At 37.7% G+C, this 12,761-nt stretch overlaps 1 protein-coding gene across 13 annotated transcripts; it reads right to left on the bottom strand.

Annotated features, from left to right (window-relative positions):
- Positions 1-795: 795 nt before the first annotated feature.
- On the bottom strand, positions 796-12,716 carry LOC306866320 (E3 ubiquitin-protein ligase AMFR). Of its 13 annotated transcripts, none has more exons than XM_079411422.1 (14): positions 12,676-12,713; positions 11,892-12,212; positions 11,707-11,799; positions 8,772-8,936; positions 8,416-8,568; positions 8,242-8,282; positions 8,021-8,153; positions 7,442-7,575; positions 5,593-5,703; positions 5,321-5,511; positions 3,865-3,968; positions 3,634-3,768; positions 3,348-3,538; positions 796-2,740 (listed from the first exon to the last, which is right to left on the bottom strand). In XM_079411422.1, the coding sequence occupies exons 2-14, from the start codon at positions 12,132-12,134 to the stop codon at positions 2,563-2,565; spliced, it is 1,872 nt and encodes a 623-aa protein (XP_079267548.1). In that variant the 5' UTR covers positions 12,135-12,212; positions 12,676-12,713; the 3' UTR covers positions 796-2,562. The 13 variants fall into 13 exon arrangements, with proteins under 13 accessions (XP_079267548.1, XP_079267554.1, XP_079267559.1 ...); XM_079411428.1 differs by having other exon boundaries at positions 11,892-12,179; positions 12,676-12,705; XM_079411433.1 differs by having other exon boundaries at positions 11,949-12,212; positions 12,676-12,705.
- Positions 12,717-12,761: the final 45 nt, after the last annotated feature.

Below are 12,761 nucleotides of genomic sequence, written 5' to 3' on the forward strand. Positions count from 1 at the left end.
ATGTGTATGAAATATGTTGCTGCCTTCTTAACCATTTAAGGTGGCTGACCCTATTCCTTATGAAAGCAAATCGTTATTTAGCCTATACTAACTCTCCTGTTGTTCCAGACCCATATGACTGCCTAGTTCAATCGCACCACTGTATTTCGAGTTAGTTAGGGCTTAACTGATGTCAGCAACACATATCAGTGACCTCAAGCTAAAGCTCTTCTTTTATGAGCAGAACTGATGGCTGCTAAAGCGTTAATCAATGAACTCTTCATTAGAGACTGAGCTCAGTCAATACATGAATACAGCTGAACACAAACGAATTGATCATTGCAATTATGTGCTCTTAGCTTGAATAGCTTTAGATTTGTAAATTGCATTTAATCGTATACTTTCGGAAAATGAAATAATGCAATTAAGTGTCTTATCTTAAGTTTATATTCTGGTGATTTGGTGCCCATCTGAAATTTCCTGCAAACATTTGAGTTCAGATTTTGTTCACAGATGGATCCGTGGCGCCCTCTAGTGCCAATGAACACACATGACACAGTTTCACACCGTTCACATGCCCTTATTTAAACAATAATAATTGCGATTTGAATGAATGAATGAATAGTATATAAATTCACCTCAAAGTGCAAATTATTCTGAAGTAAATCTGTTTTGTAGTGTTACGAATTAAATGAAAATTGCATTTTTTTTCTTGACTTGTGAAAAATTGGAATATAGTATCTCAGGGTTGCCACCTGCAATGCTTTTATATGTTTCTGTATTGATTGAACGGGAAACACACCGGTACACTGGGAAATGTGGGTAAAAGCTTCTAAAGCAACTTTGACTTTTATTTTGTACAGGGTCATTTCACATGTATTTTACAGTCTTTATTACAAAATTATTTACACAAATCAAACTATTATTGATCCACTGCAGATTTGAGGCACAAATGAATGAATTGTGTACATAAAGCAATCCAATGCCTCCCTCTGGTTTCCAGCAAACAGCTTGACCGCCCATCAAATTATTATATGAATCATTCCAGTGGACATTTAATTAATCCTTTTTTTTTTTTTCTTTTTTAGGAAATACTGCTGAAAGGTGCATCTGTGCAACTAAAACAAACATATTATACATCGACCAGCGGTCATTACAATCACAACAACCAGCTTCATTATAATCACTATGAGAGTCTTTGGGAAAGTTGACCAGGAAACAAATATGAACACAGAGTCAGTGATTTCAGGCATAGAAAAAGTGAAAGTTTACAAAAACAAAAAGTGATCAAAACCACAAAATATTTGATCGAATAGATTCACAGTGTAAAACATCGGACAATTCTGAAGACACTACTTTTTCATGGTCGACAAACTGGCTATCAAGCCAATACGTTCTTGTATAAGTAGCCACAGTTATGATGGTTGAACTTGAGATTATGGTTATTTAACAGAAGGCAAATGCAAATTAAATGTCACGCGCTATTACATGAAAAGCTTGTTAACTTCAAACTCAACATGCAAGATTCTGAACTGCTTGCAAATTATCCTGTGAAAATGCCTTATGAATGCTATGGGCCAGTTAAAAAAAACAAGCATTTATAGGCATTAGTACGCCGGGTAATAAATGTCTTTAAAACCATTCAAATACAAACAGAATAAAAAGCTACAAAACTGACCTAATGACCACAACTGTGTTATGTGTGAATAAATCAAAAGGACCTTAGTCTGAGTAGATGCTTCATTTAATTTGAACCTAATGGAAAACGTGTGAAAATTACAACATTGAACAGACTCACTAAATTAAACATCTAGCCTGACTGTATATACTTCTTTACTGGAGCACAAAACAGAGAGGAAATGAACATTTCCTCACTATATAACCACCAGTCCAAGTTTAGAATAATATTAATTTTAAATGTCTGTTTTGAATGACAACACCATGTAACTAAATGAACACCTTTTATGATGCACAGAGCAATTCGTTGTCACAACAATGCGAGAACAGACACTAGGATCTATGCCACTTTCCTTTTAAACAGTCTTCGGAGACTCTAAAATGCTGGGGTGGCATTGTAAGCGTAAGAGACGGCTCCGACTCGTAAGACTGTCTCTTTTCGAGCACATGAGCCAACTGACTTAAAGGCAGATTCATATGCTAAACAGCAGCAATATCGTGTGGATATTCGCCGGCAAAAGAAAGATCAACCGATCAACCTCAGCATGTTGTTTGTTGCTTAAGCTCTAGAGTCGAACTGTTAGTATGCAACATAATATTATTAAAATTGTCAGATTTGTACAAAGACGTTTAAGAAATGCAAACTCAGGAACCAAAACCAATTTTTGTTGTTATTGTTGTTTTACATATATTAACAGCGGTCCAAACCATGCTCTTGTTTAGGTACTAACATTTTACAAATTTTGTCTATGGAAGACACATGAATGAAAGATGCATGTGTCTTTTTCATTAGATTTTTGATGGGTACATGTATAGTTGCATCTAGCACAAATGTGCATTGATCAGCCCAAAATTGAATGACGGCAAGGCTGTACCATAGGTGCATCATGCATGTTTTCGCTCGATTCAAAATGGAGGAGGCTCCTGCATCTGTATGCGTCGCTCAGCTGCGGCCGCCAGTCGTCTGCGCCTCAAGGTCACTGAATCCGAGTCTTCATCCTCCATGGAGGGCATGGCATCATCAGTATCAGCGACAGGAGCAGAAAACACATCTCCTTCATCAGATTTTCTGTGTAGATAACGTCTAACAAAGAGAGAACAGTGTTATATTAAAACTTAACCGGACCTAAAACAAAGCCTTGGGGCACTCCCACAGATCATTGAAGATACTGTAAAGCTTTTCACTATCTCTAACATATGACAGACCGGAAGTCATTTAATTTCAACAGAGTAGTACCAGTGCTGCTTTTCTGACTCGATGTGAGCTTTGTGTGTGTTAAAATATTTGAAATTTTGCTGCTAGACCATATGTGACCACCCAACTGAATGTTACGTAATCTAATCAGACAAGAATTATTGGTGTTTTCCCACTAAAATGTTATTCTACAAACACAAATGTGGTTATAAATAACTTTTTCTGAAACAATTAAGTAATTTGTGCCCTAGAAAACCTGCTACTTCAAACTTATTGGTGGACATTTGTTTTGTGTGGATATACTGATAATTAATTCAGTGAATGAACAGAATCAACTTGAAAGTTCTGTACAAAGGCCACTAGGGGGTGAAATGCAGCAAACAATGAGAATGACGATGGCGATGGTGAAAAGATGGCTTAACTGTTCCACGCAAATAGAGCAAAGTAGTATAAGCTGTTCAGCTCAGACCTGTTTAGAAGTTATAGGGAGACTCACCTGCGAGCTCTCTGGAGTAGCTCCTCCTTCCTCAGCATTAGCATCCTCTGTCTCTCATCTGCAGACTTGGAAAAGCGGCTCCCCCGCACCTCAAAGTCTTCCACCTCAGGGGCAGTGACCTCTGAACTGCTGCTGGCACCCGCTGAATCTTCAGAAGCAGTGTTTACCTGTATGGGTGTGCGCTCCACAGGCTAGAAGAGAAACATGCTTTTAAATTAGTGTCTATGCAAGCAACATATTACTTCAACAGCTAATAAACACCTTTAGGTAGAGGTGTTAACCTCACCTGTGTTGGGAAAGGTACCTGGATCCTGCCCTCCAAGATGTTATCAGTGGTAACCTCAACAGAGCGAGTGAGCTGCAAATCCTGCAGGATCAGATGGTAAGGGACCTGTGGAAACATTTCCTGGATCTGATGGGCCTGTGAAGTTAAAGGAAAGTCAGGTTTATAACATGGAAACGTGGAGAACAGATGAGGCTGTTTGTAAACATGCTGGATGCCAGCAGAAGGACTCACCATGGCATTGAGCTGAGAGTTGTTGGCCTGCGCGATACCAAGGATGTTGGTGGTGTGCATGACCTCTACAGAGAAACTTGGCAGCCAACTGGCAATGCGGGACCCTGAGGGTGAACCAGTGGAGATTAATATATCATATGATGCTTTCATTACCGTAAGCCTATTTGTTTATTATAGGTTATTAAAAATAAGAATAATATCTTTGATGTATCCAATAATCGATGTTGTTATATTTTCTTTGGTTCTTATATCCATGTTTTAATTTATAACCTTTTTATTGATTTATGCTTCTTATATTAATCCTCATCTAATATTCATATTTAAGTTATTTACCGTTTATCGTTTATTTTTTTTTAAATTTATGTTCATATTTAATATTTGTAGTATTCTCCAAAAACGTGTGTTATGCACATTTATCTTCTTTACTGGTGTTTGTTAGATACTGGACATCATACTGCCCGAGTAATAATGTTTCTCAGAATTAGTCTTTAACGGTACTAGATGTTCTTTTCCAGAAACTGTGTTTTTGTAATATGCAAGATATGATATTTGACCGTGCTAATTTTGCTGTATTTGTTCTAAAGGTGTGAAATCCTTGTCTTGCCACACATCTATTTTTTTTTACTGTAACATCTGACTGGCCATGATGACTTAGCCTGACCTGACCTATGGTTGATACAACAACATATGACACAAAAGATGAGTGACATAACGGATAAGTCTATTTGACCTTTTCTTATTAGACATAAACACCATTTCATTTTCCTTCATATATTCCTTATGCCCACTGTGATGGCTTACGTAACTATTTTTTTATTAACTTCTGCTTCTTTTGCTTTCCCCCTTTCCTTTTATTCTGCTTACATCTTCTGGACTTTTCTTCTGATATTCACTACTTCATCCCTTAGATATAACAATTTGGAATATTCTGCACTTTAGTATAAATTATTGAATAAAATTAGAATTAAACTTGTATATCATTTTCATAGTTACTTTGTTTTATTGTATTAATAAAATTGTATTTAATAAATAAGTTTTTCCTTATTTCAAAATTGATCTCTGACATAGCCATTACTCGTCTACCTGGATCTCACTGCATCAATATTAAAATATAGATAGTCAGATATTTTGTGCAGTCATACAGTTTAGTATTAACATTTTTTTTAACTATCCATATAAACAGGCTTTTTGCTACTGTCCCACTAACTAAGACTTCAATAAGTAAATGTATTCTTCTATGATTGATTGGCTAACCTTTGTTCATTGTTGTTTATCAGGGCGGATCAACTTGCTCAGCACTGAATAGGCATTATGTAAGTTAATGATAAGCATATGATAGTTGATAAGATTTTGGCAGTGACGTCGTAAACATGAAGATTTCTAAAGGAGCCACTGCCATAGCTAACTTTCAGTTAATGGTCTGGATTTTGCGTGAATATGTAAAGAAACGCCTCACCATCAAAGTGGAAGAAGTGGTTATGCTGGTTGATGTGCGGTCGGGCCTCTGTTCCTGGTGCAGCAGCAATGTTATCATCCAGCGGCTGCCTCTGGCCCTCCTCTCTCTCCCTCCCGCCTTCATTAATGTTCAGTGACATACGGCATGTGGGACAGGAAGTATCCTGCTCCAGCCAAGAGCGCAGACAGGAACTGGACATAAACAATTAATGGTCAGATTAACATTCAAACATTACTACACTAGAGCGCTGACAATAGCTGGTTATTGCTCACTTATGGAAGAGATGGCCACAGGGCAGCTTGCGTGCTGTAGTCATTGAATCCCAGCAGATGGCACAATCATCGTTATTAGCCACCAGCTCATCAGGCGTCGCCACAGCAAACCTGCACAACAAGGAGAGTTGTTCATGTCAACACACAAGGTCTGGTTTATATCAGCCAATGGAGCAGTCTGCTCACTTCTGATTCATAATATACATCGAAACACACATTCAAACATATGATACACATGAAGACTATGTTTAGAACTTTTTTTCTTCAGTGGAAATTATTTATGATAATTAAGTACATTTTAAACCAATTATTTAATTTCAATATATTAAAAAAAGTTGAAAATGAAAATAATCCTATCTGAACATTTGTTTTTTTTATTAAAATCTGCATAAATTAAAAATATTAAGCAAACAGTAACATGATGTACAAGGGAACACACAAACAAATAAATTGTTCATCTGTTTCTGGGGTTGGTAAGATTTTTAAGTCCATTATGCTCACCAATGCTGTATTTATTTGATCAAAAATACAGGGGATAATTGTAATACGAAACATAATTACAATTTAAAATAACTGTTTTCTAATTGAATACATTTTAAAGCTGCAGTCCGTAACTTTTTGGGGTAAGAAATTATCCAAAATTAATATTTGAGCAAGTACATAACCACAACTATCGCCTTACTTTAGCCCGATTCACAGCGGTTGGTTTATAATAATGTTTTCTGATTTGAGGGTACTGGTAGGAATTTTCAGGAAATTTCAGCATGCTGCCGTGTCATTACGTCACGTCTGTGAACATAAAGACGTTGCCCCGGCTAGTATGCTAAATCGCACGTGAGGATCCTGCAGGTGGAGGATCATTTATAGCCTTTTCTCACAGCAGCTAGAATAATTAAATGTAGCATTTTGATGGTGGATTGTGATCCAGAAAGGATTAATTAAATTATATTGCAGTTTTAAATATGTTTCTGATTACAGATGGAATTACACACGATTTGTATCTTAAAAGAAAACCAGTTCAAAAGAAGAATAAATAGCTTTTTGGGTTAAAATAATTTCTCGATATGAAATTCGAATGGTATGACAATTAGAGATTAGACTGTACAGAAATTGAAATCTACATACACACTATATACACTCAGTCACACAATTCTGATGTTGTTGACATTAACAATTTTAGAACAAAGTATAACAATAATAATTTGATGTGATATGAGCTAACCGATCGCTAGATTTAATCACCATTGTAGCGCGGTTTATTGTAATGCTTTTTTCCTCAGTTGGTCAGAACAAATGTGACAGACTTGCTACTCACTTGTTCAGATGACGCAACTGTTCAAACTGTGCAAATAACTGCAATTACAGGTTTTCAAACAGAAATGGCGACAACGAGGCAAAACTTACGGACTGCAGCTTTAAAATTGAGTGGAATTAATTCTAATATGCTGATTTGATGCTCAAGAAACATTATTATCAATGCTGGTTGATTGTATAACGGTTTCAATATTTCTGTAGCAACCAGAACACATTTGATAAAAAAATAAATAAAATAAAAATCCTTCTATTTTCCAATTTTTCAGGAAAATAACCTGGAGAATTAATCTCATTAACTATATTAATGTAGATAAGTAGTCACACACATGCAAAGCAGCTTATCAAAGATAAAATCTCTTTTAAAAGACCAGAGGTGATATGCTGTGCAAACTTCCGGTTTCTAGCCAAAAGCTGTAGCCATTACGCAACGAGTTATCTACTTCAGCGTCTTTACTTACCAGTTGTGCAATATAATTCAATGCCTGTAGAAATGCAGTTGGTTTATTAGTAAGTCTGAAAGCATCAGGCTCCTCACCTGGACTCCATATTGTCAATAACACGCAAGTAGTTTTTATGGCGGCGGATTCTTCTCTGCACCTCGTGAAAGAGATAGCGCAGCTGCATAAAGATCACGAGACTAGCCATGGACAACCAGATGTTCCCAAAGAGCTGCAAGGGAGTAAGAAACAACAATACATGATCATACAGACACTCAAAATTAGGGCTGTGCCTACAGACGATAGTATCGTGTATCGATGAAAGTCAAAAGATATCACCGGCAGCTGATACCTTTGACGATAACAAAACAATTATCATTATTATTATCAGACTAGTAATACTAATTAATATCAGGGCTTATTTGTTCCATAACATTTCTTTTTACACGTTTATACAGTGTTCATGGAACAAATAAGCCCTAATATTAATTAGATAGTATTACTAGTCTGATAATAATAATGATAATTGTTTTGTTATCGTAACATTATGTTAGACTCAGGACTCTAATAAAAGTCGAATGAGTCCTATCAGATCAGGTTCATCAATCGCTATTGGCAAGTCACACACTCTTTCTTTTATGTAACCATATTTGTCCATTCACGAGTATTTCTCTCACCAGCATATGTATGTGATGCATCAGGTCCAGGCTGAGGATGGCCAGCTCCATGATGAAGTCTGTGTAGTAGATATATGAGCTCTTGTTCTCCCAGGTTCCCTCATGGTTCAGGTCCCACAAGTGAATGGAATACCTATAAATGACAGATCAAAACCTTCAGATTCATGCTTCTGCTCCCTCACGATGAAGAAATCTGATGGCATTCTCAACAGAGCACACACCGTATGATGACGTGTCCTGTGCGCACTGTCACCAGCAAACACTGCAGGACAGGAGACAAGATTTGGGCTTGATTCAGAATGTATCAGTCAAAAAGAGACGGCCAAAATGCGGAATGACAAATGAGAGCAACTATTTTTCTCTTTACGGTCACTTATAAGGGTTTGCAAAGTTACCTCAGCCGCCATGAAAGCGACAGTGTGCATGCCGTGGAGATGCCCGACTAGAGCGCAGAGCACAGCTAGACCGCCACAGCACGTCAACACAGACACCAGCAGAGCCAACACTCGCACATGACTGCTCATCGGAGTAGTGGGAGAAAACGACAGCTGCCAGAGAGAATAACACCATATATACATTAGTGCTAGCAAACGATTAATTGTGATTAATCACATCCAAACTAAACGTTTTGTTTACATAATATATTGATATATTTGTGTTTATTTATCATGTACATATACTACTATAAATAAAAGCTTCCACTCTTCACGAACATTAGTGTTTCTTGATGTGGTGAAGACGTGTTGCTCACATATTCAAAGCGGTCTTTGCAGAGCTGCACCATCAGATGAAGGAAGATGAGCATGGAGAACCACAGACACCACAGCACCACCTCCTCCACCCGCTGCACGTTCAGCACGCCGAAGATGAAGATGAACTTGTAGAAGATGAAGTTCCAGAACTTATCTTTCAGATGCTGTCGGGACAGAGAAGAGCACAAGAGCAGACTGACAACGAGCATCTTCAGCGCATGCACTATACCCTTTACATGCTGAACACTTCAAATTCACAGGAACTTACACAAATGTACACCAGTGATCAAAAGTTGAAATGTTTTTGAAAGAAGTCTCCTCTGCTCACCAAGGCTGCATTTATTTGATCAAAAATACAGTAAAAACAGTAAAATTTGTGAAATATTACTACAATTTATAATAGCTGTGATCTATTTTAATAAATTGTTAAATGTGCTGTATTTCAGTGGTCAAAGCTGAATCATTACTCCAGCATTCGGTGTCAGATGATCCTTCAGAAATCATTCTAATATGCTGATTTGCTGCTCAAGAAACATTTATTATTTATTCAACAGGTCTGGCAGTAATCAGGCTTGGGTTTGGCTGGAGAAATTTAACTAAAATAATGTGGATAATCACAGTTCTTTCATGATTTGACAGGAGGGGGCAATTCACTATTCACGTAGGGCCAGGTAGGTTTGCCATTAATAAATCAAATCATCATTTACAAACTGCATTTTGTATTTACTTGCATTATCTTTGTGTAATATTAAAATTAGTTTGATGATCTGAATCTTTTAAGTGTAACAAATATGCAAAAAAAAAAAAAAAAAAAAAAAGGAAGGGGGCAAAAACTTTTTCGCACCACTGTGTGTGTGTGTGTATATGTATGTATGTATATACAGGTCATTTTCAAAAAATTAGCATATTGTGATAAAGTTCATTATTTTCTGTAATGTACTGATAAACATTAGACTTTCATATATTTTAGATTCATTACAACACAACTGAAGTAGTTCAAGCCTTTTATTGTTTTAATATTGATGATTTTGGCATACAGCTCATGAAAACCCAAAATTCCTATCTCAAAAAATTAGCATATCATGAAAAGGTTCTCTAAACGAGCTATTAACCTAATCATCTGAATCAACTAATTAACTCTAAACACCTGCAAAAGATTCCTGAGGCTTTTAAAAACTCCCAGCCTGGTTCATTACTCAAAACCGCAATCATGGGTAAGACTGCCGACCTGACTGCTGTCCAGAAGGCCATCATTGACACCCTCAAGCAAGAGGGTAAGACACAGAAAGAAATTTCTGAACGAATAGGCTGTTCCCAGAGTGCTGTATCAAGGCACCTCAGTGGGAAGTCTGTGGGAAGGAAAAAGTGTGGCAGAAAACGCAGCACAACGAGAAGAGGTGACCGGACCCTGAGGAAGATTGTGGAGAAGGACCGATTCCAGACCTTGGGGGACCTGCGGAAGCAGTGGACTGAGTCTGGAGTAGAAACATCCAGAGCCACCGTGTACAGGCGTGTGCAGGAAATGGGCTACAGGTGCCGCATTCCCCAGGTCAAGCCACTTTTGAACAGAGAAGCAGCACTGGACTGTTGCTCAGTGGTCCAAAGTACTTTTTTCGGATGAAAGCAAATTTTGCATGTCATTCGGAAATCAAGGTGCAATCGAGTCTGGAGGAAGACTGGGGAGAGGAAAATGCCAAAATGCCTGAAGTCCAGTGTCAAGTACCCACAGTCAGTGATGCTGGTGTTGGTCCACTGTGTTTTATCAATGGCAGGGTCAATGCAGCTAGCTATCAGGAGATTTTGGAGCACTTCATGCTTCCATCTGCTGAAAAGCTTTATGGAGATGAAGATTTCATTTTTCAGCACGACCTGGCACCTGCTCACAGTGCCAAAACCACTGGTAAATGGTTTACTGACCATGGTATTACTGTGCTCAATTGGCCTGCCAACTCTCCTGACCTGAACCCCATAGAGAATCTGTGGGATATTGTGAAGAGAAAGTTGAGAGACGCAAGACCCAACACTCTGGATGAGCTTAAGGCCGCTATCGAAGCATCCTGGGCCTCCATAACACCTCAGCAGTGCCACAGGCTGATTGCCTCCATGCCACGCCGCATTGAAGCAGTCATTTCTGCAAAAGGATTCCCGACCAAGTATTGAGTGCATAACTGAACATAATTATTTGAAGGTTGACTTTTTTTGTATTAAAAACACTTTTCTTTTATTGGTCGGATGAAATATGCTAATTTTTTGAAAAGGACCTGTGTATATATATATATATATATATATACACACACATATATATATATATACACACACACACACAAACACATATATATACATTTATTTTTTTCTTGGAGTCCATGAAGATTGTCACAAAATTTATTTTATATTCAGTAAAAAAAAATCATGAATACAAAGGCATTTCAAAGGACTAAGCAACGGTAAAATACATATAGGAATTTTGTACTACCACGTTTGACAAATTTAATGCAACCTTGCTGAATAAAGTATTAATTGCTTAAAAAAACTAAATTTAATAATAAAAAAAACATATATTTATAATGATTATTTGTGTCTGTATGTAACTTTTTTTTTTTTTATTATAGTCTTCTATAATCATTGATTTGAACCGTTATCTTCCCCTTTTCAGTTGCAAATTCTATATGAAAAAAAAATATGAATAATAAACATCTGTTTTAATATGTAAACCCTGGCATTATATTAGTTAAAATTGGTATTTCCATCGGCCACTAAAAAATATGAATCCATTAAAAACAACAAATTCAATTAAAAAAACACCAACAGACTGACCATATGCATCTATATGGAACTGGATGTAGTGATGTTGTTGTTATATATTTTTGTTTCTATTTATTTATTATTTAAACATGTTGCAGCAAAGACAGACTGCATTGTATTGCGGTCTCCTACCTGCTTCTCGCTGACTCTGAGCGGCCCAAACACAATGCACTGGATCACTTTAGCTATTAACATGAGGATGCAGCACGCCGTGTTCACCATCACCTGCGGGAACAAGACAGCTTCTTTAACAAAAGAAAGAAAGTCACAGATCAACCCTTGTGGGTTTAAATCTACACCACTGGGGTCTCACGCACCCAGACGAAGAGGCCGTCCGTGATGAGGTACAGCAGCACATTAGTGGCCACACTCACGATGTGGTCCAGCTTGATCTCCTCATCAGGCGTGCTGTGGGAGTCCTCTGTCAGTGCAGACGAGTACTCAGAGTCCCTGACTGTGCTGTAGGCACTTAATATGGTCCCGGCCAGCAGAACTGTGCTCAGGGCTGTGTATGTCTGTAAACTGGGCCAGGGGAAGCGCTCCAGAAACAGCAGAGGCATCCTGACTGCTTCTCAGCTTCGACTTTATAGTGTTCCTCTTCTGATCTACCAGTCCCAGTGCAGGAGAAACCAGGTGTCCTTCACAATCAAATTTAAACGCCTCTTAAATACAAACACACATAGGATCTGTTCTAAGGCTGTGTTTATATAAATACAAGCACTGCTCTCTTGTTGTAGCTACGTGTCCTTTTCTGTTTACATGCACGAGACTCTATAAACAAACTCGAAAAGACAATATATCGTTATGTATTGTGTTTAAACACCATTACGACGAGTGCAGTTCAATTCTTTTGATTCGTAAAACCAATGTTTATATTTAAAGAGCATATGATTATTTTACATTAGCATGGAAGCTAATCTGCTTCGGCTACGTACTGGATAAAACACGACAAACAGTGTCATAAACTCATCGGACGGTCTTTAAATCCGTCCCGTGCTGCTCGACGATCAGTCTGATATCTGCTTGGTTTAAATAAAACGGTGAAATATCATGTTTAGATCTGTTTCTCTGGCTGCTTCTGGCACTTTCTGTCCCTCATACCTGTTTCCGCTGCCTCTGACGTCATCCTGTGAACTTCCGGTGATTATGTGACAAAAGGCGGGTCTTCTTCTCGAGTAAACAAAAAC

The sequence above is a fragment of the Barbus barbus genome, assembly GCF_936440315.1.
Source record: "Barbus barbus genome assembly, chromosome: 48".
Classification (NCBI taxonomy): Eukaryota; Metazoa; Chordata; class Actinopteri; order Cypriniformes; family Cyprinidae; genus Barbus; species Barbus barbus.

Coding starts and splice junctions, on each gene's coding strand:
- LOC306866320 (XM_079411422.1), bottom strand. CDS start 12,134: ATGCCTCTGCTGTTTCTGGAGCGCTTCCCCTGGCCCAGTTTACAGACA. Junction 7,576..8,020: donor TGCATCACATACATATGCTG/GTGAGAGAAATA, acceptor ACTCCCTTGCAG/CTCTTTGGGAACATCTGGTT. Junction 2,741..3,347: donor CTACTCCAGAGAGCTCGCAG/GTGAGTCTCCCT, acceptor TCTCTTTGTTAG/ACGTTATCTACACAGAAAAT.